Source organism: Hemiscyllium ocellatum, chromosome 17 (assembly GCF_020745735.1).
Source record: "Hemiscyllium ocellatum isolate sHemOce1 chromosome 17, sHemOce1.pat.X.cur, whole genome shotgun sequence".
Taxonomy (NCBI): Eukaryota; Metazoa; Chordata; class Chondrichthyes; order Orectolobiformes; family Hemiscylliidae; genus Hemiscyllium; species Hemiscyllium ocellatum.
The window spans coordinates 65228870-65256833 of record NC_083417.1 but is presented as its reverse complement, the minus strand read 5'-3'; the positions used below and the strand labels follow the sequence as shown (position 1 = coordinate 65256833).

The 27964-nt window shown below is 45.5% G+C and overlaps 1 protein-coding gene across 1 annotated transcript in view; it reads right to left on the bottom strand.

Moving 5' to 3' along the window:
* Positions 1–9314, bottom strand: part of fbxl9 (F-box and leucine rich repeat protein) — a 31343-nt gene extending 22029 nt beyond the window's left edge. Inside the window, exon 1 of the mRNA XM_060837517.1 lies at positions 9306–9314. Coding sequence (XP_060693500.1) covers positions 9306–9314 — 9 coding nt within the window. The remainder of the gene's footprint in view (positions 1–9305) is intronic.
* Between the last annotated feature and the right edge of the window lie 18650 nt (positions 9315–27964).

The window sequence follows — 27964 nt, the reverse complement described above, 5'->3', positions numbered from 1 at the left end:
CAGCAACATCCTGGTGAACCTTTTCGGAACCCTCTCCAGCTGAATAATATCCTTCCTAAAACTAGGTGACCAGAACTGGACACAGTACTCTGCAAGAGGCTTTGCCAATGTCCTGTACAACCTCAACATGATGTCCCGAGGTAAAGGGTGGTGGAGGGTCGGAGATCTACAAGTACATCAGAGAGATGGGGTTCTGCACCACCAATACAACACAAGTAAACCTCATGCCTCTGCATAAAGGGACGATGGTGATAATATCACTGGATGAAGAATCCAGTGAGCCAGGATTATGCTCTGGGCAGTATGGGTTCAAATTTCACCACGGCAACTGGCCAATTTGAGACAGTCAATAAATGCTGGCGAGACAGCAGCTTTGCCTGTCAATTTTTTTTTTGCGTGGACCTCAGAGGTCAATGCGCAGTAACGACTTCCAGAAGCAGGGGTCAATGCTGCGATCGGTGTTGGCACATCAAACACCGGGCACATACCACTGGAGCGGCTACACACAGCATCGAGGGAATGTTGTTTGCCAGTGATGCCCAGATCAAACTGAAAATAAAACATCTGGAGCATTCCCTTGCCCACCAGTAGTCATCTTCTCATTTTTAGGCAGCTCTTTGGACTCTGAGGATGACTTCCTTCCAATCTGGAGTTATGGCACCCCAGGTTACTAAATATCCCAATGCTAGGCCCACACCCAATTGGTCTGCACCCAGATCTGTCCAAATGCTGATAATGAATGATGGAATCGAAAAATCCCTGCAGTGTGGAAGCTAGCCATTCTGCCCGTCAAGTCCACACCAACCCTCCAAAGAGCATCCCACCCAAAACTCATCCGCCATAGGTTATTCCAGCATTTCCCATGGCTAACCCACCTGACCAGCACATCTTTGGACAGTGGGAGGAAACCAGAGCACCCGGAGGAAACCCATGTGCACGTGGGAGACTGTGCAAATTCCACACAGACAGTCGCCCAAGGGTGGAATCAAACCCAGGTCCCTGGAGCTGTGTGGCAGCAGTGTTAACCACTGAGCCACCGTGCTGCCCTACTGGAAATCTGGCTGAAAGGGGACTTCTGTTTTACATAGAACTCATCCCAGATCCATATTCAACATCCTCTGAGGAAATACTGAAACCAAAGGCCACGGTGAGCTATAGATAAGCAAATTCAAAGAAATCTGAATGAAATAGTTATAAAGAAGCAACGCAGCTATTTTGACCATTTTTGGATACTAGACTGAACGTACAAGTAAGGAGCACAAGGAGGCCATTCACCCCCACAAGCCTGTTGGGCCCTCAACTCTGATTTCCTGCCTACCTCCTGATAACTTTTGACACCCTCGTGAATCACAATTCTCCTTAGCTTTGCCTTTAAAGCATCTGATGATCCTGTCACCACCACACTCTGGGACAGAGAGTTCCACAGACTCACGACTCTCCGAGAGAAGAAAAATTCTCCACATCTCTGCCCCTTAAATAGAAAGCCCTTTATCTTCAAACTGTGCTCGCTAGTTCTAGTCTCTAGAATCAGCACCCAAGTCTGCTGACACATTATGTTGAGATTGGCTCTCATTCTCTGACACTCCAATAGACACAGGTCTGGTCTATCTGACCTTCCCTCAGAGGAAAAACATTCTCATTCCAGGAATCAGTCGAGTGAATGCTCTCTGTGCTGCTTCTAATGCAATATATCCTGACCTAAATAAGCAGACCAAACTAGGCACAGGATTTTAGATGTGGTCTCACCAAAGGCCTGTACAACTGTGACAAAACACCAAGACTTTCATATTCCATTCTTCCTGCAATAAACAATTTTCCATTTGCCTTTTCCAGCATTGGTTGTACCTGCTTCCCAATTTTTTTGTGATTTGTGTCCCTGGACATCCAGATCACTTTGTATCTCATTGTCCTGGAAGGTCAGTCTCTGCACATCAATAATAGGCCACTTTTCCACCCTATTCTGAAGTAAAGATTTTCAAGTTGTCCTTATTGTGATGAAATCAGCCAGCTGTAACAGATATCAATTGCCGGTGACTCGTTCTAACTCCATATACCCTTGCAGTGATATGCAGAACATCCACAGAAGCCCATTCTTCTGGTCACAGTCACTCAGCAGTTACCTGGCCATTGGGGATAGAAGTCCCATTCACTACAAGTTCTAAATGCTTTTGCGAAAATGGCTTTTCAGAATAAACAAGCATTGTTAAACCCGATCAGTTCATGGAATTTATCTAGTACGCTGCACAGACCAGGGCAGTCTTGGGTTCAATTTCTTGAATGATTGTGATGAGGTTAGTGTCATTAATAATAGATAATAGACAATAGATAATAGGCAATAGGTGCAGGAGTAGGCCATTCAGCCCTTCGAGCCTGCACCGCCATTCAATGTGATCACGGCTGATCATCCTTAATCAGTATCCTGTTCCTGCCTTATCTCCATAACCCTTGATTCCACTATCCTTGAGAGCTCTATCCAACTCTTTCTTAAATGAATCCAGAGACTGGGCCTCCACTGCCCTCTGGGGCAGAGCATTCCACACAGCCACCACTCTCTGGGTGAAGAAGTTTCTCCTCATCTCTGTCCTAAATGGTCTACCCCGTATTTTTAAGCTGTGTCCTCTGGTTCGGCACTCACCCATCAGCAGAAACATGTTTCCTGCCTCCAGAGTGTCCAATCCTTTAATAATCTTATATCTCTCAATCAGATCCCCTCTCAGTCTTCTAAACTCAAGGGTATACAAGCCCAGTCGCTCCAGGCTTTCAGCGTAAGGTAGTCCCACCATTCCAGGAATTGACCTCGTGAACCTACGCTGCACTCCCTCAATAGCCAGTATGTCTTTCCTCAAATTTGGAGACCAGAATTGCACACAATACTCCAGGTGTGGTCTCACCAGGGCCCTGTACAGCTGCAGAAGAACCTCTGTGCTTCTATACTCAATCCCTCTTGTTATGAAGGCCAGCAAGCTATTAGCTTTCTTCACTACCTGCTGTACCTGCATGCTTACCTTCATTGACTGGTGTACAAGAACACCCAGATCTCTTTGCACTGCCCCTTTACCTAAATTGATTCCATTTAGGTAGTAATCTGCCTTCCTGTTCTTGCTACCAAAGTGGATAACCATACATTTATCCACATTAAACTGCATCTGCCATGCATCTGTCCACTCACCTAACCTGTCCAGGACACCCTGTAATCTCCTAACATCTTCATCACATTTCACCCTGCCACCCAGCTTAGTATCATCAGCAAATTTGCTAATGTTATTGCTAATACCATCTTCTATATCATTAACATATATTATAAAAAGCTGCGGTCCCAGCACTGATCCCTGCGGTACCCCACTGGTCACTGCCTGCCATTCCGAAATGGAGCCGTTTATCACTACTCTTTGTTTCCTATCAGCCAACCAACTTTCAATCCAAGTTAGTACTTTGCCCTCAATACCATGCGCCCTAATTTTGCTCACTAACCTCCTATGTGGGACTTTATCGAAAGCTTTCTGAAAGTCCAGGTATACTACATCTACTGGATCTCCCTCGTCCATCTTCAGAGTTACATCCTCAAAAAATTCCAGAAGATTAGTCAAGCATGATTTCCCCTTCATAAATCCATGCTGACTCTGACCTATCCTGTTACTACTATCCAGATGTGTCATAATTTCATCCTTTATAATAGACTCCAGCATCTTTCCCACCACTGAGGTCAGACTAACTGGTCTATAATTTCCTGCTTTCTCTCTCCCACCTTTCTTAAAAAGTGGTACAACATTAGCCACCCTCCAATCTGCAGGAACTGATCCCAAATCTATCGAACTCTGGAAAATAATCACCAACGCATCCATGATTCTCGAGCCACCTCCTTCAGTACCCTGGGATGTAGACCATCAGGTCCTGGGGACTTATCAACCTTCAGACCTAACAGTCTCTCCAACACCAATTCCTGGCAAATATAAATTCCCTTAAGTTCAGGTCCTTCAGCCACTGTTACCTCAGGGAGATTGCTTGTGTCTTCTCCAGTGAACACAGATCTGAAGTACCAATTCAGTTCTTCTGCCATTTCTTTGTTCCCCGTAATATATTCCCCTGTTTCTGTCTTCAAGAGCCCAATTTTAGTCTTAACCATTTTTTTTTGCCTTTCACATACCTAAAAAAGCTTTTACTATCCTCCTTTATATTTTCGGCCAGTTTACCTTGGTACCTCATTTTTCTCTGTGTATTTCCTTCTTAGTAATCCTCTGTTGTTCTTTCAAAGCTTCCCAGTCCTCTCTTTTCCCACTTATCTTTGCTATGTTATACTTTCTCTCTTTTAACTTTATATGTTTCTTAACTTCCCACATCAGCCACAGCCGCCCATGCCTCCTCCTGGGATCTTTCTTCCTTTTTGGACTGAACTGATCCTGCATCTTCTGAATTATACACAGAAATATCCGCTATTGTTCCTCCACTGTCATCCCTGCTAAGGTATTGCACCATTGAACTTTGGCCAGCTCCTCCCTCATAGCTCCATAGTTCCCTTTATTCAACAGAAATATTGTCACTTCCGATTGTATCCTCTCCCTCTCAAATTGCAGATTGAAGCTTATTGTATTATGGTCACTACTTCCCAATGGCTCCTTCACTTCGAGGTCCCTGACCAATTCTGGTTCGTTGCATAATACCAGATCCAGAATTGCCTTCTCCCTGGTCGGCTCCTGCACCAGCTGTTCTAAGAATCCATCTCGGAGGCACTCCACAAAGTCTCTTTCTTGAGGTCCAATACCATCCTGATTCTCACAGTCTACCTGCATGTTGAAATCCTCCATAACAACTGTAGTAACATCTTTGCGACAGGCCAATTTCAGCTCCTGATTCAACTTACATCCAATATCGAGACTACTGTTTGGGGGCCTGTAGATAACTCCCAAGAGGGTCTTTTTACCCTTAGAATTTCTCAGCTCTATCCACACTGGCTTGGTCCCCCCCTGCAAGGGACTGAATATCATCCCTTACCAACATGGCCACCCCACCCCACCATCCCTTACCAACATGGCCACCCACCCCCTCTGCCCATCAGTCTGTCCTTACGATAGCACATGTAGCCTTGAATATTCATTTCCCAGGCCCTGTCCACTTGAAGCCATGTCTCAGTTATCCCCACAATATCGTATCTGCCAATTTCCAAAAGAGCCTCAAGCTCATCCATCTTATTTCTAATGCTTCCTGCATTCATATATAGTATTTTTAATTTGTTACTGCCTTCATCCTTTCCATCAACCCCTATTCCACTCAACTTTACAGCAAAATCCCTTTCTGAGTTTTCTGCCTCATTGATACCGTTGTCTTTCTTGACTTCCCTTGTTCTAACTTTCCCTGCAATTTCCTTCTTAAACATCCAGTTTGTCCCCCCCCCACCCTCTCCCCCCACCCCTCCTCCCCCCCGCTACTTAGTTTAAACATAGCTGTGTTGCAGTAGCAAACTTGCCTGCCAGAATGTTGGTCCCTAACCTATTAAGGTGCAAACCTTCTCTTTTGTAGAATTTATGCTTACCACAAAATATACCCCAGTGATCCAAGAATTTAAATCCTTGCTTCCTGCACCATCAGACCTTAGGCTCATCCGAGTTCAGAGTTCTGAAGAACCAGGGATCCTGCTGTGTTCTCATTATCCAAAGGGACTGCACGCACCGACGATGAAAAAGCACCTGATTGGTAGCCGATTCTCTTGCAACCAAATACACGGTGGATGCCAGACATGGCTCAGTTGATAGCATTCCCACCTTTCAGAATGATATAGGTTCAAATCTCACACGAGTGACTTTGGCACAAAATCCAGCTGTTGTTTTAGTACGGTACTGAGGGTCTGTCAGAGGTGCCACTTTTCGAATGACACATTAAACATCTGCCCTCTCAAGATGCACTGCCCTAATAGGAAGAGCTGAAAAGTTCTCGAAAAACTATTCTGCCCTTCACAGTCACTCCAGACAAATCTTAGGACAACCTTGAAAACTTTTGTCATTTTAACTGTCCTGCCCTATATCCTATCCAGATCTAAACCTTTTGCTGTTTCCCTCACCATTCTCTTGGTCAAAACATTTCGACCTTCCTTCGGTTTGGAAGAAAGGTCCTCTCTTCTCATTGATGCTGAAAGAGGTGTTGAGTATTTTCAGCATTTTCTGATTTTGTTTCACTAAATCTTACAGGTTTACGTCACAATTGGCTGCATCATTTGCTACAATGCAAGAGCAGATACACTTCAAGAGGTACATGGGGACGTTCTGAGGATGTGGAAGGTGCTACGGACATTCAAGCTCACTTTGCCTACCCACTGACACTCATGCATGAACAATGATGCTTGGAACAAGGGAACGTTTGCCAGAAACACCTTATTAAAAGAATGAATGGGGAAGTGGGGACTGGGAAAGCTGTTTTCCTTTTCTTTACAGACATGGGTCACTTGACTCATATAGATGCCTGTGCCATGGGTATCAAGCTCTTCAAAGATGGTTCCCTTCAAAATAACAAGAAACTGCAGAGATAAGAGATCACAACCCCACCATTTTAGCGTAGAGAGTCAGACAGCATGGAAATAGACCCTTCGGTCCAACTCATCCATGCTGAACGTAAGCCCAAAATAAACGTCCCACTTGTCTGCATTTGGCCCATATCCCTCCAAACCTTTCCTATTCACGTACTTATCCAAATGTCTTTTAAACATTGTAACTGTACCTGCATCCAGCAAGTCCAGTTGCAACAAGAAGCCTTTCCATCTCTAACAAACACAAGAGTTGCCCTTAATCTCTTGAATCATTTAAAACACTTCTCCCATTTTGTACATCTCTCAATCTACTGAAGATGATGCAAACTGAACAGTTCAATTTGTAACCTCTGCAGGAGCAGGGAAGGCCCCAGCCTTAAAAGTAAAAAGGCCTGCTTCTATCCTGTAAAGGTAAGTTATGGCCCAAACCAAAGTTTGAGACTGCAACTTTAAACTCAAAAGATTCTGTACCAACTCTATCCCTGAGGAGTGTACAGGAGCAAGAATATCATAAACAGAAAATGAAGCTTGAGGTTGAGTCCCCTATTACTACAGAAGATGGTGATCTATCTCATTGTGTCATTCAACATCCTTCACATCAAGGAATGGGAAACATAGGAAATCAGTAACAAATTCCTTGTGACAAACCCCATCTGTCAAATGGCAGGCTTTGGACGACCGCAGTGGGACTGAATGTCTTGACAAACATGTTCAGGACTAGCCAGGGCCCAGGCACAGCCATTCTCCACCTCAGTACAAGCCCCTTCCGCACTTGTGGAGAGACCCAACCGATAACACACATTACTGAGGAGTGTCCCTCGACAGACTAAAACTCAAAAACGTGAGATGGCTGCTGCTTAGGTCTGGGGATTTAAATTTGCCAAATAACACATTGCCAACACTGGCGGCATTCCGCCTTGGTTCTTTCACCTCAATACCTTGGTTAAAAGACTGCACACATTGACACCGCAACACGAGGGGAGTAATTCCACGAAAACTCCAGTGGAGGTAGACAATGTGCAATTAGATGTCACTATTCCTAAATCCAGCATTTTGTCCAAATGGAAAATCTAGGGTTTCTTATCTTCTGATTACAGTTATATTTGGAGATGAATGTGTTCCCTTCTGCACAATGACATGGTCAGCAGCAAAGTGAGAACTCAATGAACAGCACAAAAGGGATGATGAACTGTAGAGGACAAGGGCTTGTTTGGTTTGTGCCATGAACAACAGAAAATTGAATGTGAAAATAAGGGTTTTAGTTGTGCCCAGAGCAATGTTTTGGTTACCAACCCGTGGAAAGAGCTGCTTAATAATCCTACGATAAACCATCAGAAGTACAGATTCCAATAAAGAAACTGATCTATTTTAAAAATCTCAGAAACTTACACTTATTCAAAATCTTTTCCCAGAGCAAAAGTAACCAATGACCTTTCATGGATTATTGATCGATTTAAAACTCTCATTCTTGTTTTCAAATTTAAGTGTTGCCTGGCTCAGGGACCAATCAATCAACAAGGGAAAGGGTGATGCATGAACACAACTTGTTGGAAGGTAATATACAGATCACAGAACATTGGAGAAGCTCAATATGGGAGGCTAGTCAGAGAAGCATTAGAATAACCAAGCCTAGAATTAATGACATAAACGTTGAAAGACTAGTCAAACCAAAAGCAGAATTAAATTGCTGTACCTCCACAGGCAAATTCGGTGCTTCTTTTTCCATTTGATAATAATTTCACCAGCATTTGGTTCTAGGTTCAGGACAGACTTTCCTATGTGCAGCCAGTTTCCAGTTGAACAGTCCAATGGCAGCTTCTGAAACCACTCTTCCAGATTTGCAAGTATTTTCTCCAGATTTGTATTGGTCCTGGTATACCAGAGAAAGAGATTTTTTTTCTTAAAAATGTGTTTAAGCAGCATAGCATGCTATTTTTACAATTTAATTGTATCATGTTGTTCCAATGGCAGTCATGATATCATTGAGCTAAACTTCACCTATGTGTTAAAACAGCTCGACAAGACGATGCAAGCTTTGAACATTATCTACTTGCACAGTTCTTCACTGTTCTGATGAGTATAATTAGGAAATTTCACACATTCAGTGCTGAATTTCTAGGATCAATGGTACTTGCTAGAAAGTAAACTCCAGGATACACTTCTCTTTCTACAGACAGCAACAATGGGTACCTCCTCCTCTATTATCCTTACTTCCTCACAATCTGCATAGATTTCAGTCAGTCACATACTCTTCTCTGTAATCTGGGTGAGGTTTAACCCTCTCCAATTTCCAACCGTGCATTTAATAGTGAACAAACAGCTCTTGGATTACAATCACTTTGTACTCCTTGTGTAATTTGCACCCCTATATTCACAGCACACCCCAACACCTAGTCACTATATGGTGTGATGGCAGAAACTTGTTTTTCGACGGGTAATTATCTTTATTGCCTCATTCACTTCAATATTATCCCTTCTCGTCAACCTGTTCCCCTCTTCCTGATTGTTTTATTATTCTCAGCCTCAATGCTGTAGCTTTAAAGTGAATGTTTTCCCCTCTCAATGAGCATCTTGACTTTCTGACATGTGGAAGACAGACATTGACCTTTCTGTGCCCTGACCCTTGACAGTCACAGCATCCTTGACCCTCCCTCTCACTCTGTTTGAATATTACCCTGGCCCTCACTCACTCCCTATCTATTTCTATTTCACTCTTGCCTAGTTCCCCATTCCTCCTGACCATCACTAACTACCCTACTACTTTGCTCTCTCCTCCCCCCCAGCTACCCACTGTAACCATGGCGATTGCACTCACGTGGGAAGGCGATCCTGCCGCTCTGCACGCCGGGAACGTCCGTCCTACCGCGCCTGCGCACATCGGGGAACGAGGGCAGTGGTTGGCCATGTTGGGAATGTCATCCAGGTTAAAGCACAGTGGCCATGTTGGTAATGGAGGACTATGGCTACTGCAATACAGGTTAAACATGGTGGCGATATTGGTAATAGAGAACTATGTCGACTCTACTACAGGTAAAGGCGTGGTGGCCATGTTGGTAATGGAGGACAATGTCTGCCGTAATACTGGTAAAGTCCGGTGGCCATGTTGGTAATGGAGAACCATGTCTGCTGTAATACAGGTAGAGGCACGGTGGGTGGCCATGTTGGTAAAGTGTTGACATTGTCAAGGCTGGGAGAGAAGCACTAAAACAAAGATAAAATACTGCGAAGGATGCTGTAGACCTGAAACAAAAGCGGAAACTCAGTAAGTCTGGCAGCATTTCTGTCTCCTCAGGCCAGGGGTAGGTTTCTCCAGCACTTGTTTTGTGGGAGAGAAAGCATCCCTAACTCCTCCCTGTCTTTAATAATGAATGGTTCCTGGCTCTCAGATTATCAATTAAAATCTTACAATGTTCCAGCCCTGACATCAAGAGGGGTGGCAGACTGAAATCAGGAAAAAGGTCTTCCCCAAATGGCTATCCAATGGAAAGAGAACAATCTATCTGAGTATATTCAAATGCAGAGTTAGTCTTGTTCGAGGTTAGAAATGAATGAAGGATTACGATGTTGGTATCGGAATATAAAACTCAGTGAGAAAAAAATCTTATTGAAAGGCAGAGAAGGTTGCAAGGGCCAGATTGAAGTGGAGGGAGTGGAATGATGACTCCTGTTCCAATTATTCATAGTAACCCTACAGTGTGGAAACAGGCCCTTTGGCCCAACAATCCACACCGACCCTCCGAAGAGTATCCCACCCAGACCCATTCCCCTAACTACTGCACCTTGTCTCCACATTCCTGAACACTGTGGACAATTTAGCATAGCCAGTTCACCTAACCTGCGTGTCTTCGGACTGCGGGAGGAAACCCATGCAGACACGGGGAGAATGTGCAAACTCTGCACAGACAGTCGCCCGAGGCTAGAATCGAACCCGGGTCCCTAGTGCTGTGAGGTAGCAGTGCTAACCACTGAGCCACCATAAAGCTCTGAGGCTGACAAGGAACAAGAAAAAAAACAGAAAATACTGGAAATACCAAGCAGCATCTGTGGAGCCCAAAAATTGTATCATTTCAAGTTGATGCATCTTTATCAGATTTGGATAAACGTTTAACAGGTTTGAAGAAGGTAGACAGTTAATGAAAAGGGAGGGAGAGAGAAACAATGAAAGAGAAGATACACTATCACGTTGAGGAAAGGAGGGATTCAGTGGCAAAAAGGATAACAGAGAAGTAAAAGAGGTAGTAATAGAACATAGAACATAGAAGGATACAGCGCAGTACAGGCCCTTCGGCCCTCGATGTTGCGCCGACCGAATCCTACCTAACCTATACTAGCCCAATAACTTCCAAATGCCTATCCAATGCCCGCTTAAATGACCATAAAGAAGGAGAGTTCACCACTGATACGGGCAGGGCATTCCATGAACTCACAACCCGCTGTGTGAAGAATCTACCCCTAACATCTGTCCTATACCTACCACCCCTTAATTTAAAGCTATGTCCCCTAGTAACACCTGACTCCATTAGCGGTAAAAGGTTCTTAGTATCTACCCTATCTAAACCCCTAATCATCTTATACACTTCTATCAGATCTCCCCTAAACCTTCTCTTCTCCAATGAGAACAGCCCCAAGTGCCTCAGCCTTTCCTCATAAGATTTTCCTACCATTCCAGGCAACATCCTGGTAAACCTCCTCTGCACTCGTTCTAAAGCTTCCACATCCTTCCTATAGTATGGCGACCAAAACTGCACACAATACTCCAGATGAGGCCGCACCAGAGTCTTATACAACTGCAACATGACCTCAGGACTCCGGAACTCAATTCCTCTGCCAATAAAGCCCAGTACACCATATGCCTTCCTCACAGCACTATTTACCTGGGTGGCAACTTTCAGAGATCTGTGTACATGGACACCAAGATCCCTCTGCTCATCCACACTACCAAGTAGCCTACCATTAGCCCAGTAATCCATCATCTTGTTATTCCTACCAAAGTGAACGACTTCGCACTTAGCTACATTGAATTCCATTGAATAGCACAAATAAAAAAGAAATGCATGTAGATGAGGTGTAACTAGCAACTTCTATCTTGAGGAAAATAATTGCAACTGTATTTATGATCTTAAAAATCACACAACACTAGGTTATAGTCCAACAGATTTATTTGGAAGCACTAGCTTTCGGGGTGCTGTTCCTTCATCAGGTGGTTCCTGATTTGTTCTTCAAGCTTACATTCAGCAACCAGGGGTCTTCTCCTGCACAGTGTAAAAGGTGTGTTTTCCTGTATTTTTGGTTGTGATCTGATATAGGTAAAGGACTGTTTTAAAGAATTATAGATTTCGTACAGTGTGGAAACAGGCCCAACAAGTCCACACCGACCCTCTGAAACCAACCAGACTCATTCCCTCACCCAACATTTACCCCTGACCAAAGCACCTAACCTACACATCACAGAACACTAACAGGAAATTTAGCATGGCCGGTTCACCTACCCTGCATGTCTTTAGATTATGGGAAGAAATCAGAGTACCCAGAGGAAACCCACACAGATACAGGGTGAATGTGCAAACTCTTCACAGATTCCCACCTGAGGTGGGAATCGAACGCAGGTCCCTGACAATGTGAGGAGTAATGCTAACCACTGAGCCGTTGTGCCACCCAAAGGCTGTGGATTATAGAAGGAATTGTGGAGACAAGTTACTGGACACTCATTGTCAGTGCTGTTACTTCAAGCAGCGTGTAAAACCTAGTCACAGATGAGCTGGAGCCAGAGGGTTGTGAGCAAATGGAGATTTGGCCAGCAACAAATAGCTGAATGGTCTACGAAACCAGTTTTTGATGATATTGGCTTCCTGCCTGCCAATAACTATATGTTTGGCTCCCACTGTGTCTGAAGAATTTGGTGTGTGACCGTGGTGGTAGAAGCCATTGGACATCTGAAACAGAAGAAGCTGTTTTCACTTTGTGGAATAAATCCTCGCAAGTCTGAAGATAGCCAGTTCATCTCCCCTCAACTTCGCTGCAAGTTAGAACTTTTTTAATTAGTGAGGCAGAGACCTTTATAGATATGAACCTGTCACCCTGTGCCTTCTGCAAATGTGTGAAAGTATCTGCAGAAGGAAGTTTGAGAATGAGTGTTCCAATCCGCAGAAAAATCATCTCAGTCAACTCTGCAGAGAGGTTTCACTGAGCTGCCTTCCCCGTGCCCTTAACACCCATTTATTTTTGTCTGTATGTGTGTACAGGGTTAATAAGTGAGTTAGCATTTTAACTAGGAGTTTCATGTCGGCAGTTTGTCATTGTTTATCTGTAGTTAGAATCTACTTATTTGTTATGAATAGTAATGAGGTGACTAAGTCCCTAAATTCTGCTTTCAGCATGCCATCCTTCTTCCTGCCCATGTCATTGGTAGCAATGCGGCCCTCTGGCTGTTTACCCTCTTCCAGCAGGAACACCCTCCTGCAACCACTCAGGACCCTTGACCCTGGCAGCAGTGAGTTCACTATCGTGGAGTCACCTTTACATCTGCAGAATTGCCTAACTATAGAACATCCCATCACCATTGCTCTTCCATTCTCCATCCCCACTTCCATACAGCCGAGCTGTCCATGGTGTGGCAGATACACCTCCGGCTGCCCTGCTCTGTGGGACCACTACCTTCTCCGTTATTATAATGAAAAACCGAAGGACAAGCAAGATAGACGTGGGGGACTTTCACTCATGCTCTCACCCTCACACTATCACTCGCTCACACTCCTCACTCCGACTCTCATACTCACTTACACTCACTCATGCACTCATTCATTCACACTCTCACACACTCACTCACTCATACTGTCACGTTCTCACAATCTCACTTAATCACTTATTCATTCACGCTCACACACTCACTCACACTCATTAATCCACACACTGTCTTCCACACTCTCACCCTTTCATCGGCTCATTCATTCACTCACACACACTCGCTCACAGTCACAAACTCATTCACACTGTCACTCACGTGCACTCACTCACACTCATCCTCTTGCACTCATACACACGCATACACACGCATTCACTCATACAGTCAGTCATTCATTCACAATCTCACTCACACATACTCGTAATCTTAATTATGCACTCATTCACTCACACACTCGCTCACTTGTACATTCACTCACTCACACAACTCATTCATTCACACTTACTCAGAAAGTCATTCACTCACCCATTCATTCACACTCTCACTCATCAAATACTCATTCATTTGCACTTTCCCACTCACACACACTTATTCACATTCTCATTCACTCACTCACTGATTCATTCACTCTCACACACACATTTTCACTCACACACACATTTTCACTCACTCATGCATTCATTCACTTGAATCATTTGATTGCTCACTCATTACTCACACTCCTTCACTCACACACTCACAGTCTCGTTCACACACTCATTCTCTGACACTCTTATTCACTCACACATTCATTTGTTAAACATTCAATCATTCAAACCCATTTACACAGTCACTCTCAATCTTATTCACTCACACCTCCCCTCACAGGTTCGCTCACAACAGGAAACAATCACTCTGTCTTACCCTGATGTGATCGGATTTCCTTCCACCCCCCACCCCACCCCCACTTCTGGAAGCACTCACTCCTCACGCGGCTGCAGAGTGCCTCAGGGAGTACAGGAGGTCCTTGTCAATTGTCCCGTCCTGTACTCCAAGGCTCTGAGGCTTCTGGTCACCTCCCTCTGGAACCCATCGAGGGCCAAAGCAGCTAACACACCAGAGCGCAGGTACCAACACACTGAACCTCTTTCAGTGCAATTGAATCAGTGACTGGGTGAACAAACAGACTGTCCTTGCCATGTTGGTCTGTACCCTCTATGCCTGACCAAGAGATGGCGGTGTTGCTTGCAAAGGCTGTTCAGACCTTGACATAACCTGAGGTGACATCAACTCTGTAAGCCGTGTCCTCACTTGCACTAAATTCCATTCACTAAGCACACACACACCCACCCCCATGCGCAATGACTCACAGCCCAGCAACAACTCAATATTAAATCCAGAATTTCCAATTCTTTCCCATAGCTCAGCCCCTCTCTATCTCCGTAATCTCCTCCAATCTCACAATCTCCTGCACTCCTTTAAGTGTAACCTCTTGCTCCACCATAGGTGATGGTGAGCTAGCATCACCTCTGGAAATCCATCCCTATACCCCACTGCCCCGATTTCTTCCTTTAACACATGCCTCACACTTGACTCTTTGACTAAAGGTTCGGTCACCTGCCCTGACATCTTTTGTGCATTGACCCAGAGTCAAATCTGTCTGGTGACACACCTCAGGATGTTACACCCTGATAAATGTTATATAAAATGTAATTTTTTTTAAGACTGCCCCACACCTCTCAGTTCCATTTAAGGCAGTGAAATGCATTGGAGATGGTTCAGGTCTTGGGAAAATTAGCAATCTTAGGCTTATTATACACACAAATCTAGTGCCCCTCCATCCCCTTCCTCACTGTAGTCAACTGGGTTGCTTTGTGACAGGAAACAGTACACCTCATTGCAGGAAGTGGGGTGATGACCCACGACATGATCATTCTTTATTCGTCCAATGCCCCGTGCCCTCTGGTTTTGGACTCCCCTACCCCTGGGGAAAAGACCTTAGTTATTCACCCTATCCATGCCCCTCATTGCCGCCCACCCTTAATTAATGGTGTTCGTTCCAGAAGGTAGTTGACACTTAGCCAAACTGTTATGAGCTTGGGGTCGTGGGTAGGTCAGGCCAGGTAAGGACAGCAGACTTCCTTCATCAGAGGGAGCCAATAGGGCTTTTTTTATAAAGCAACAGTTGATAATGACTACCTGGTCACCATCAGACGTATTCTCTTTGACTGTTTATGGATGTTACAACACCGTCCATCTCTGGAACAAGGTAGGACTTGAAGCTAAGCCAAGAGGCAGGGATACAAGTGCACTAAAACTCAGACGCCTTGCTGATGGGCTGGAGTCACGTATTGTCATGATGAAGTAAGGATGGCAGCTCCCATTCCCTAAAGAATGCGATTGTTACAGTCACCATTACTCACTCTAGCTTTATATCTCAGTAATGTTAATTGAATCCCTCCCCCCATTGCTGTGGTGCATTTTGCACCCATATGCCTGAACATCTGGATCACAGCGACAGGACATTAGGCCACTTCCTCCCCATAGGCTGCCAACAGTGGTTATTTTGTTAGGTTAGGTTTGTTCTCAATGCCAGAATTTTATTGGATTCAAATGTCACCATGGTGGGATTCACACACTTATCCCCAGAGTATTAACCTAGTTCTCTGGATTCCTGGTCTAGTGATAATGCCACTACGTCACCATCTCCTCTATGATAGTATGATCTTGCTGTAGTGCAGCGTAATAGCAAGGTGTAGTCTCAGTTTTTTATTTATTCATTGGTGAAAGATGGGCAATGCTGGCTGGGCCAGCATTTGTTGCCTGTCTCTAGTTGCCCTTAGGAAGGTGGCGATGAGCTGCCTTCTTCAACTGCTGCAGCCCACCAGCTGTGAGTTGATCTGCAATGCCATTTGAGCGTGATAGTGAAGGAACAGTGATATGTTTCCAAGTTCAGGTTGGTGAGTGGTTTGCAGAGGGTGTCCCTGCTGCCTTTGTCCTTCGGGTTGGAAGTGGTCATGTGTTTGGAAGGTGCTATCTAAGGATCTGTGAGGAAGGATAGACAGTTGATAGGGCAAGGTTGCGGTCAGTGTGATGGGTTGAACGTAGAGCATGGATCAGTACTTGGAGCTACGATGTTATGGCCATTATGGAGACTTGGATATCAAAAGACCAGGAATGATTATTGGATGTTCCGGCATTTAGATGTTTCAAAAGTAATAGGGAGGGATGTAAAAGAGGCAGGGGAGTGGCATTGCTCATCAGGGATAGTATCACAGCTGCAGAAACCCTCGAGGAGAGTTTGTCTACAGAGTCAGTATGGGTGGAAGTCAGAAACAGGAAAGGAGCAGTCACTTATTGGGAGTTTTCTACAGGCCCCCACCCATAGCAACAGAGGAGCAGATTGGAAGGTGGATTTTGGAAAGGTGCAGAACGAACAGGGTTGTTGTCATAGGCGACTTCAACATCCCTCATAATGATTGAAACCTCCTTAGTGTAAGGAGTTTGGGTGGAGCAGACTTTGTCAGGTGTGTCCAGGAAACATTCTTGACTGAATACACCGATACGCCTACTAGAGGGGAAGCCATATTGGATTTAGTGCTTGACAACAAACCAACTCAGGTGTCAGATCTCTCAGTGGGAGAGAATTTCATTGATAGTGATCACAACTCCCTGACCTTTACTGTAGTCATAGAGAAGGATAGGAGCAGATGGTTTGGGAAAATATTTAACTGGGGGAAGGGGAGTTGCAATGCTATTAGACAGGAACTGTGCTGCATAAATTGGGAACAGATATTCTCAGGGAAGTGTACCACAGAAATGTGGAGGTTGTTTAATGAGCACTTGCTGTGAATACTGAATACGTTTGTCCCACTGAGGCAATAAAGGGATGGTAGGTTGGATGACAAGGAATGTGGAACAGCTAGACAAGAGGAAGAAATAAACTTGCTTAAGGTTGACGAAGCAAGGATCAGACAGGGATATAGAGGGTTACAAGGTAACCAGGAAGGAACTGAAGAATGGACTTAGGAGAGCTAGAAGGGAACATGAAAAAGCCTTGTTGGGTAGGATGAGGGAAAGCCCCAAGGTGTCCTGCACTTATGTGAGGAACAAGATGATGGCCAGAGTGAGGGTGGGACCGATCAGGGATAGTGGAGGGAACTTGTGCCTGGAGTCACAGGAGGGGTGGGAGATCCTTAGTGAATACTTTACTTCAGTATTCACTAGTGAGAGGGACCTTGTCACTTGTGAGGACAGCTGATATGCTTGAACAGAAGGAAGATGTGCTGGAAAGTTTGAAAAACATGAGGATAGGTAAGTCCCCTGGGCTAGACAGGATATCCCCAAGGTTAGTACGTGAAGTGAGGGGAGAGATTGCTGTGCCTTTGACAATGATCTTTCTGTCCTCACTGTCCACTGGAGTATTAGCAGATGATTGGAGAGTGGCAAATGTTATCCTCTTGTTCACAAAAGGGAATAGAGCTAACCCTGGGAATTACAGACCAGTCTCGATGGTGGACAAATCATTGGAGAGGGTTCTGAGAGACAGGTTTTATGATTATTTGGAAAATCATATTTTGATTAGCGATAGTCAGCATGGCTTTGTGAGGGGCAGGTCATCCCTCACAAGCCTTACTGAATTCTTTGAGGATGTGACAAAACACGTTCATGAAGGTAAAGCAGTGGATGTGATGTACATGGATTTTAGCAAGGTGTTTGATAAGGTTTCCATTGGTAGACTCATTCAGAAAGTAAGGAGGCATGGGATAGAGGGAAATTTGACTCTCTGGATACAGAATTGGCTGGCCCACAGAAGGTGGTGGTAGGTGGAAAGTACTCAGCCTGGAACTTGGTGACCAGTGGTGTTCCACAGAGACCTATTTGGGACCTCTACTCTTTGTGATTTTGGTAAATGACTTAGATGAGGTTGGAAGGGTGGGTTCGTAAGTTTGTCGATGACACAGATGTTGGTGGAATTGTGGATGGTGTGGAGGGCTGTTGTAGGCTGCAATGGGACATTGCCAGGATACAGAGCTGGGCTGAGAAATGGCAGATGGAGTTCAACCTGGAAAAGGGTGAAGTGATTCACTTTGGAAGGTCGAAGTTGAATGCACATTACAGGGTTAAAGGCAGGATTCTTGGCAGTGTGGAGAAACAGAACGATCTTGGGATCCACATCCAAGTTGATAGGCTTGTTAAGAAGGTGTATGGTGTGTTGGCTTTCCTTAGAGGTTGATTGAGTTTAAGAGCCGTGAGGTTATGCTTCAGCTCTATAAAACCCTGGTTAGACCACACTTGGAATATTGTGTTCAGTTCTGGTCACCTCATTATGGGAAAGATGTGGACGCGTTCGAGAGGATGCAGAGGGGATTTACCAGGAGGCTGCCTGGACCGGAGGGCAGGTCTAATGAAGAAAGGTTGAGGGAGCTAGGGCTTTTCTCATCGGAGCGAAGAAGGATGAGAGGTGACTTGATAGAGGGGTACAAAATGATGAGAGGCATAGATGCATTGGATAGCTAGAGACCTTTTCCTAGGGTGGAAATGTCTATCATGAGGGGGACATAAGTTTAAGGTGGTTGGAGGAAGGTTTAGGGGAGGTGTCAGAGGTAGGTTCTTCACACAGAGAGTGGAGGGTGTGTGGGATGCACTGCCAGCAGTGGGAGTAAAGTCAGATACATTAGGAACATTTCAGCAACTCTTGGATAGGAGTAAAATGTAGGGTCTGTAGGTTAGTTTGATCTTAGAGTAGGGTAAAAGGTCGGCATAACATCAAGGGCTGTGCTGCACTGTTCTATGTTCTGTGTTGATCTTTGGTAAATTTCTGCAGTACATCTTGTGTATGGTACACACTGCTGCTACTGAGCGTCGGTGGTGGAGGGAGTGGATCCCTGTGGATGTGGTGTCAATCAAGCGGGCTGCTTTGTCATGGATGGTGCCCAGCTTCTTGAGTGTTGTTGGAGCTGCCCCCATCCAGGCAAGTGGGGAGTATCCTATCACACTCCTGACTTGTGCCTTGTAGATAATGGACTTGGGGGAGACTTGGGAGGTGCTGGGGAGCCAGGAGGTGATTTCTCACTTCTGTATTCCTAGCATCCAATCTGCTGTTGGAGCCACTGTGTTTATGTGGTGAGAACAGTTGACCTCCTGGCCAATGGTAACCCCTACGATGTTGATAGTAGGGGATTCCGTGATGGTAACACCATTGAATGTCGACTGTTGTTGTTAGACTGTCTGTAATTGGTGGTGGTCAGTGTCTGGCATTTGTGTGGAGCAAATGTTACTTTCCACTTGTCAATCCAAGCCTGGATATTGTCCAGATCTTATTGCATTTGAACATGGCCTGCTTCAGTATCTGAGGAGTTGTGAATGGTGTTGAACATTGTGCAATCATCAGCATACATCCCCTCTTCTGACCTTATGCTGTAGGGAAGGTCATTGAGGAAGCAGCTGAAGATGGTTGGGCCTGGGACACTATCCTGAGGGACTCCTCAGAGATGTCCTAGGGCAGTTTCACATTGATATGTTGTTCACGTCAAGGTAATGTTTATGAACCCTACTTCAACAGACTCCACAGATAGTCAATAAAATCTGAAAGAACTGCGGATGCTGGAAATCAAAAGCAAAACCAGAAATTGCTGGAAAAGCTCAGCAGGTCTGGCAGCATCCATGGAGAGAAATCAGAGTTAGCGTTTTGGGTCCAGTGACCCTTCCTCAGAACAGATAGTCATCCACAAAACCCTGAGACCAAGCATATTACCAGGTAGCAGCAACCATCAATATTATCTTAATGTCCACTGAATGATGTGATAAAATGTCTAATTACCAGGATGGCAAAAGGAAAAACTTTTTTGTGCGATGACTGATTAATATCTGACACTTTAAAAAGACTTTGTTAAAGCACAACTATAAGACCTGCACAGTAGTGGTGGAGGGAGGGGTGTGTGTAGAATTTAGACTTCAGTTTATTGACACATGTACCCAAGTACAGGAGTCTGGTGCAGTGTGGCCAACATCGATGCAAATTGTAGATGCAGAATAAAGAAAAAAAAAGCTACATTGCCTTACAGGAATTCATAGTATAAGTTGCACAATAAGAAATTAAGTTAAAAGGAGAAACGTTACAGTCAGATAAACAGATTACAGACAAAAATTGGACTGCACTACATCAGAGCAAGAGGTCTCCACCTGTGGTCTGACTGGGTTGGCAAGCCTCTGACCGCCTGTACCTGTCCCCAGACTAACAGCCATCTCCCTTCCACTCTGGCCCTCAGCCGGACGACTATGAGGGTCCTTACCAACATCAAGAAGGTACTAGAAAGAGGACCACATGGGTGGTTGGCTGATATGCACATGTTTTGAAAGGGCTTGAATTGTGGGACAAGAGACCTCGCAATCAAACTGGACAGGGGGGACAACCAAAGAGTATCCCACCCAGATCCAGTCCCCTACCCTATTAATCTACATTTACCCCTGATTAATGCATCTAACCCTAGACACTATGGGGCAATTCAGCATGGACAATTCACCTAACCTTTGTTTAGATCAGAGTGGTGCTGGAAAAGCACAGCAGGTCAGGCAGCATCCAAACGTCGATGTTCCTGCTCCTCGGATACTGCCTGATCTGCTGTGCTTTTCCAGCACCACTCTGATCTAAATTCTGGTTTCCAGCATCTGTGGTCCTCACTTTTGCCCAATTCACCTAATCTACATGTCTTTGGATTGTGGGAGGAAATCGGAGCACCCAGAGGAAACCCACGCAGACACGGGGAGAACGTGCAAACTCCACACAGACAGGCGCCCGAGGCTGGGATCGAACTCGAATTCAGGAGAGCCCAGGGTGGCTGGCCACTCTGCAAGTGGCAGGACTTACAGTTTCAAATGTGGCTCTCAAATGGAACTTTCTCTAAAGAGCAAGAAAAGATTTGGGGGAGGTGGGAAGCGCAGAACTGGCTGGGTGCATTGCTCTTGCCGAGAGCCGGCACAGATGCGATGGGATGAGTGGCCTCCTTCTATTTCGTAACCTTTTCAATGATACTTCAGTTCTCTGAGGGTGGAAAGGATAGCGTGGCCTCTGTGCTTTACAGAGCAGGTTGTCCCTTACGTTCAGATCAGGAAACATACCTCAAACAAGCCTCTCAAACAGTCCAGTTTTTATTTGATTGCTGTCTGTGGGAGCTTGCTGTGCCCATGGGGAATGCTAAATTTCCTGCATTGGAATATCAGCTCCGCTTCGGAAGTCCCTCATTAGCTGCAAAGCATTTTAGAGCATCCCGAGGTCGTGAAGGTGCTACAGCAATGCAGGTTTTCACCTCTTTGACATGCCTGTGCATATTCTAGCGAAGGCATTGAGGGCTAAGTAATAACCAAAGAAACTGGGCAGAACTCTTCTGATCTCGTTCGAAATGGGTGGCATGGTGGCTCAATAGTTAGCACTGCCGCCTCACAGCGCCAGAGACCCGGGTTCGATTCCAGCCTCAGGCGACTGTCTGTGTGGAGTTTGTACATTCCCCCCCCATGTCTGCGTGGGTTTCCTCCGGGTGCTCCGGTTTCCTCCCACAGTCCAAAGATGTGCAGATCAGTTGGTTTGGCCATGTTAAATTGCCCGTAGTGTGCAGTGATATATAAGTTAGGTGCATTAGTCAGGGGTAAAGGTAGAGTAATGAGTATGGGAATGGATCTGGATGGGATACTCTTTGGAGGGTCGGTGTGAACTAGCTGGGCCGAATGGCCTGTTTAAACATTGTGAGGATTCCATGATGATGATGAAATAGTGCTGAGAGATCATTTGTGCCTGTCAGGCAGACAGATGGGGGCGGGGGGGGGAAATGGGTTTGACATTTTATCTCAGAGACTGCGCCACTGATGGAGCTGCACTCTCTCAGGATGGTACAGGAGTGTCAGCCTAGAGTTTGAGTCAGAGGTATGACTCAACACCCAATCACCCCTGTAGAAGCGACTGACAGGCACAGTACAAACTAGTAGGGGGAGAGTTAATGACTGAGCAACCAAGGACAGTAAGTATGCTGGATTACTGCAAGACTTAAACCTCATATTGGCTATCTGTGAGGCACCCCACAGTCGATCAACTGTTCTTTTCCAAACACCGTGGAGCGACAGTGAGTGAGTTACTGTTTGGATCTCACGGGCAAGTTACACCTCAGCAGTTTGAAATGTGCCCAGTCGTCTGGGTTTGTCACTTTTGGGGAAGCAGTCTGAGGGACGGGTCAGGTTGCTACCTAGATTCGCAAGCTACAAGGTACCTGTCAACATTCCTCGCAAAATGTCTTCAAAAGAATTAAAAGTTAATTTCCAGCTGGCTGGAAAGGGGTCATTCAAATATGTTGTGTTTTTTTTAATCAATTCTTCTATCGATCACATCTGTTGGTTATTGGAGATGGGAAAGTGGCTATTTGACTGGGTGAGGCTGTTCAAGGCTGGGATGCCCGTGTGATAAAGTGGAAAGGAACCTATCCATCTCAGGTTGGGGTTCACCCGGATTCTGAAACTGCGAGCAATGTTCCAGGATGTGTAGTCATTCAAATAGCAGTGTAATTGGCTGGGTCAGTACTGAAGGGATTGGTCACACTGCAGCCCTTAGCCCCAGCCCTGGCGGTTAGAATCAGAGAATCCAAACGGTATGGGAACTAGCCATTCAGCCTAACAAGTCCACACTGATCCACCGAAGTGTATCCCACCCAGACCCATTCCCTTACATTTCCCCCTGACTATTGCATCTATCCCGCACCCCCCTGAACACAATGGGTAATTGAGCATGGCCAATCCACCCTAACCTGCACATCTTTGGACTGTGGGAGGAAACCGGAGCACCCGGAGGAAACCCACGCAGACACGGGGAGAATGTGCAAATTCCACACAGTCAGTCACCCGAGGCTGGAATTGAACCTGGGTCCTAGGCGTTATGAGGCAGCAGTGCTGACCACTGAGCCACTGTGCTACCCATTAGGGAAGTGAGAATCCTGCTCTTGTTCGTTGGCCATTGCACCCCCTATGCTCACACACCCAGAGTGATGCGCTAGCCCCCAGCTGTTTGACAGCAGTACACAATACAATACAGCACAGGAACAGGCCCTTCGGCCCATCTAGCCTGTGCCAATCCCTATTCCTCATTTAGACCCATTACTTATTGACCACGCGTGGTTTCTATCCCTTTGTTCGCCTCCCATTCGTGTCTCTATCAAGATATACCTTAAACTTTGCTAACGTGTCTGCTTCCACCAACCCCCCCGGCAGTGTATTCCAGACCCCACAGCACCCTCTGGGTAAAAACATCTCCCCCACACATCTCCCATAAACATTGTCCCCTTCTCACCTTGAACCTGTGCCTTGTTGTAGTTGACCTTTCCACCCTGGGGAAAAAGCCTCTGACCATCCACCCTATCAATACCTCTCCTAATCAGGTCGGTCCCTCAGCCTCCATCTGTTCCGGGAAAACAATCCGAGTTTATTCAAACTCTTCTCCTAACTAAAACCTTCCTGACCAGGCAACATCCTGATAAACCTTCAATGCACCCTCTCCAAAACAACCATTTCCTCCCGGTGATGTGGCAAACAGAGTTACATGCAATATTCCAAACTTGGTCTAACTAAAGTGGCAGTGTGCTAAAGCCGCAAGCTTTGTATATTTATATCAGTGAGGTTGGATAAGGGGAGATAGGAGACAACAAATAGGAGAGTATGTGGAACTATCATTGGTTGTTGTAAAACCCATCTGGTTCACAGCTGTCCTTTACAGAGGAAAATCCACCATCCCTACTCCAATCTGGCCTACATGTAACTCCAGACCCATGGCAATGTGCTTCAGCCGAAACCTCCCTTCGATATGGCTGCAGCAAGCCACTCCGTTTGTGCAGAACTCGGGATGGGCAATAAGGAGGGCACAGCTCTAGGGTGAAGAGGAGAAAGTGAGGACTGCAGGTGCTGGAGATCAGAGTCAGAAAGTGTGGCGCTGGAAAAGCACAGCAGGTCGGGCAGCATCCGAGGAGCGGGAGAATCGACGTTTTGGGCATGAGCTCGTCATCAGGAATTTTCCAATGTTCCAACGTGGAACATTCCTGATGAAGGGCTTATGCCCGAAACGTCGATTCTCCTGCTGCTCGGATGCTGCCTGACTTGCTGTGCTTTTCCAGCGCCACACGTTTTGACATAGGTTTAGGGTGAGAGGGGAAAGATATAAAAAAAATTTTCATGCAGAGGGTGGTGCGTGAATGGAATGAGCTGCCAGCGGTGTTGGTGGAGGCTGGTACAATTATAACATCTAAAAGGATCTCTGCTTGCATATATGAATAGGAAGGGTTGAGAGGGATAATGGGCCAAATTCTGGCAATGGGACAAGACAGGTTTAGGATATCTGGTTGGCATGGACGAGTTGGACTGAAGGGTCGGTTTCCATGCTGTACAGCTCCTGTTTTATATGCTGTCGCATTGTTTTAGAACTTTGGGGGGAAAAAAAAGTCAAAACAACAGCAGTCTTAAAAGGGAGAAGAACAGACAAAGGAAGCACATGGTGAGGTCATTGCAGGGGAGAGAGAGAACCTGCACAGTAAATGCCTTTGCTGTTTGAATTCATGTATCGTTGAACATCGGAGTGCGTCTGGGAAAATTAACAAACAGTGACATTCACAACTGATCTTGGAGAAACTGTTGGGCAAAGTTCACAGCACAGAATCCAACACATTAATCATTGTTTTAAGTGTGGCCTACAGAGAATCTGCAGTAGTGAGTAGAGTGGGTTCTTTCCTGATTATATGTTTTTAGAGATATGTCTCTTGATTAAACATAAAATATAAGCCATAGCTATTAATTTAACCTCGGACAGTGTTTGTAGAGGAATAAGCCGGTGTTACTTTGAGTCTGTAGATTGTGAAGGAGCAAAAATGGCCTTTGCAGTGATGTGTACTTCTTGTCAGAGGTGGGAGATTAAAGAGAGTTTAAGGGTTGCTGCGGATTATATCTGCCATAAATGCTGTGGGCTACGAATCTTATCAGTCGAATGGATCAGTTGGAGAGACAGATAGAAGCAACGAGGAATTTGCAACAGCAACAGTATGTGATGGATGGCAGTTATAGGAAGGGGGGAGCGTCTCAACTACAGTCACATAGATGGGTTAACTCCAGGAAGGGTGAGAGAGGTCGGCACGTAGGGCAGGAATCTTTTGTGAATATACCTATTTCAAACAGGTATGCTGTTTTGGAAAATGTAAGGGGTGATGGATTCTCAGGGAAACGTAGCACGAACAGCCAAGTCTCTGGTATTAAGACTGGCTCTAATGTAATGAGAGGTACGTTGGGTTCCAAGAGATCGATTGTGTTAGGGGATTCTCTCGTTCAAGGTACAAATAGACATTTCTGTGGCCAGCAGAGAAAAAGCAGAATGGTATGTTGTTTCCCTGATGCCAGGATCAAGGATGTCTCAGAGAGGGTGCAGAATGTTCTCACGGGGGAGAGGGGCCAGTAGGAGGTCATTGTCCACATTGGAACCAATGATATAGGAAGGGAAAAGGATGAGATTCTAAAGGGAGATTACAGACATTTAGGCAGGAATTTAAAAAGGAGGTCCTCGAGAGTAGTAATACCTGGATTACTCCCGGTGCTACGAGCTAGTGAGGGCAGGAATAGGAGGGTAGAGCAGATGAATGCATGGCTGAGGAGCTGGTGTATGGGAGAAGGATTCACATTTCTGGATCATCGGAATCTCCTTTGGGGTAGAAGTGACCTGTACAAGAAGGACGGATTGCACCTAAATTGGAAGGGGATTAATATACTGGCAGGGAAATTTGCTCGAGCTGTTCGGGAGGATTTAAACTAGTAAGGTGGTGGGTGGGACCCAGGGAGATAGTGAGGAAAGAGATCGACCTGAGACTGGTACAGCTGAGAACAGAAGTGAGTCAAACAGTCAGGGCAGGCAGGGACAAGGTAGGACTAATAAACTGCATTTTATTTCAGGGAAGGCAGATGAACTCAGGGCATGGTTAGGAACATGGGACTGGGATATCATAGCAATTACAGAAACATGGCTCAGGGATGGGCAGGACTGGCAGCTTAATGTTCCAGGATACAAATGCTATTGGAAGGATAGAAAGGGAGGCAAGAGAGGAGGGGGAGTGGCATTTTTGATAAAGGATAGCATTACAGCTGTGCTGAGGGAGGATATTTCTGGAGATACATCCAGGGAAGTTATTTGGATGGAACTGAGAAATAAGAAAGGGATGATCACCTTATTGGGATTGTATTATAGACCCCCTAACAGTCAGAGGGAAATTGAGAAACAAACTTGTTAGGAGATCTCAGCTCTTTGTAAGAATAACAGGGTGGTTATGGTAGGGAATTTTAACTTTCCAAACATCGACTGGGACTGCCATAGTGTTAAAGGTTTAGATGGAGAGGAATTTGTTAAGTGTGTACAAGACAATTTTCTGATTCAGTATGTGGATGTACCAACTAGAGAAGACACAAAACTTGACCAACTCTTGGGAAATAAGGCAGGGCAGGTGACTGAGGTGTCAGTGGGGGAGCACTTTGGGGCCAGCGACCATAATTCTATTCATTTTAAAATAGTGATGGAAAAGGATAGACCAGATCTAAAAGTTGAATTTCTAAATTGGAGAAAGGCCAATTTTGACAGTATTAGGCAAGAATTTTTGAAAGCTGATTGGGGGCAGATGTCCACAGGTAAAGGGATGGCTGGAAAATGGGAAGCCTTCAGAAATGAGATAACAAGAATCCAGAGAAAGTATATTCCTGTCAGGGTGAAAGGGAAGGCTGGTAAGTATAGGGAATGCTGGATGACTAAAGAAATTGAGGATTTGGTTAAGAAAAAGAAGGAAGCATATGTCAGGTTATAGACAGGATAGATCAAGTGAATCCTTAGAGTATAAAGGCAGTAGGAATATACTTAAGAGGGAATTCAGGAGGGCAAAAAGGGGACATGAGGTAGCTTTGGCAAATAGAATTAAGAAGAATCCAAAGGATTTTTTAAAATACATTAAGGACAAAAGGGACTAAGTAACTAGGGAGAGAATAGGGCCCCTCAAAGATCAGCAAGGCGGCCTTTGTGTGGAGCCACAGAAAATGGGGGAGATAATAAATGAATATTTTGCATCAGTATTTACTGTGGAAAAGGATATGGAAGATATAGAAATCAGGGAAATAGATGGTGACACCTTGCAAAACGTCCATATTACAGAGGAGGAAGTGCTGGATGTCTTGAAACGGGTAAAGGTGGATAAATCCCCAAGACCTGATCAGGTGTACCCGAGAACTCTGTGGGAAGTTAGAGAAGTGATTGCTGGGCCCCTGAGATATTTGTATCATCGATAGTCACAGGTGAGGTGCCGGAAGACTGGAGGTTGGCTAACGTGGTGTCACTGTTTAAGAAAGGTGGTAAGGCCAAGCCAGGGAACTATAGACCAGTGAGCCTGACCTCGGTAGTGGGCAAGATTAGATTACTTACAGTGTGGAAACAGGCCCTTCGGCCCAACAAGTCCACACCGACCTGCCGAAGCGCAACCCACCCATACCCCTACATTTACCCCTTACCTAACACTACGGGCAATTTAGCATGGCCAATTCACCTGATCCGCACATCTTTGGACTGTGGGAGGAAACCGGAGCACCCGGAGGAAACCCACGCAGACACGGGGAGAACGTGCAAACTCCACACAGTCAGTCGCCTGAGGCGGGAATTGAACCCAGGTCCCTGGCGCTGTGAGGCAGCAGTGCTAACCACTGTGCCACCGTGGAGGGAATCCTGAGGGACAGGATGTACATGT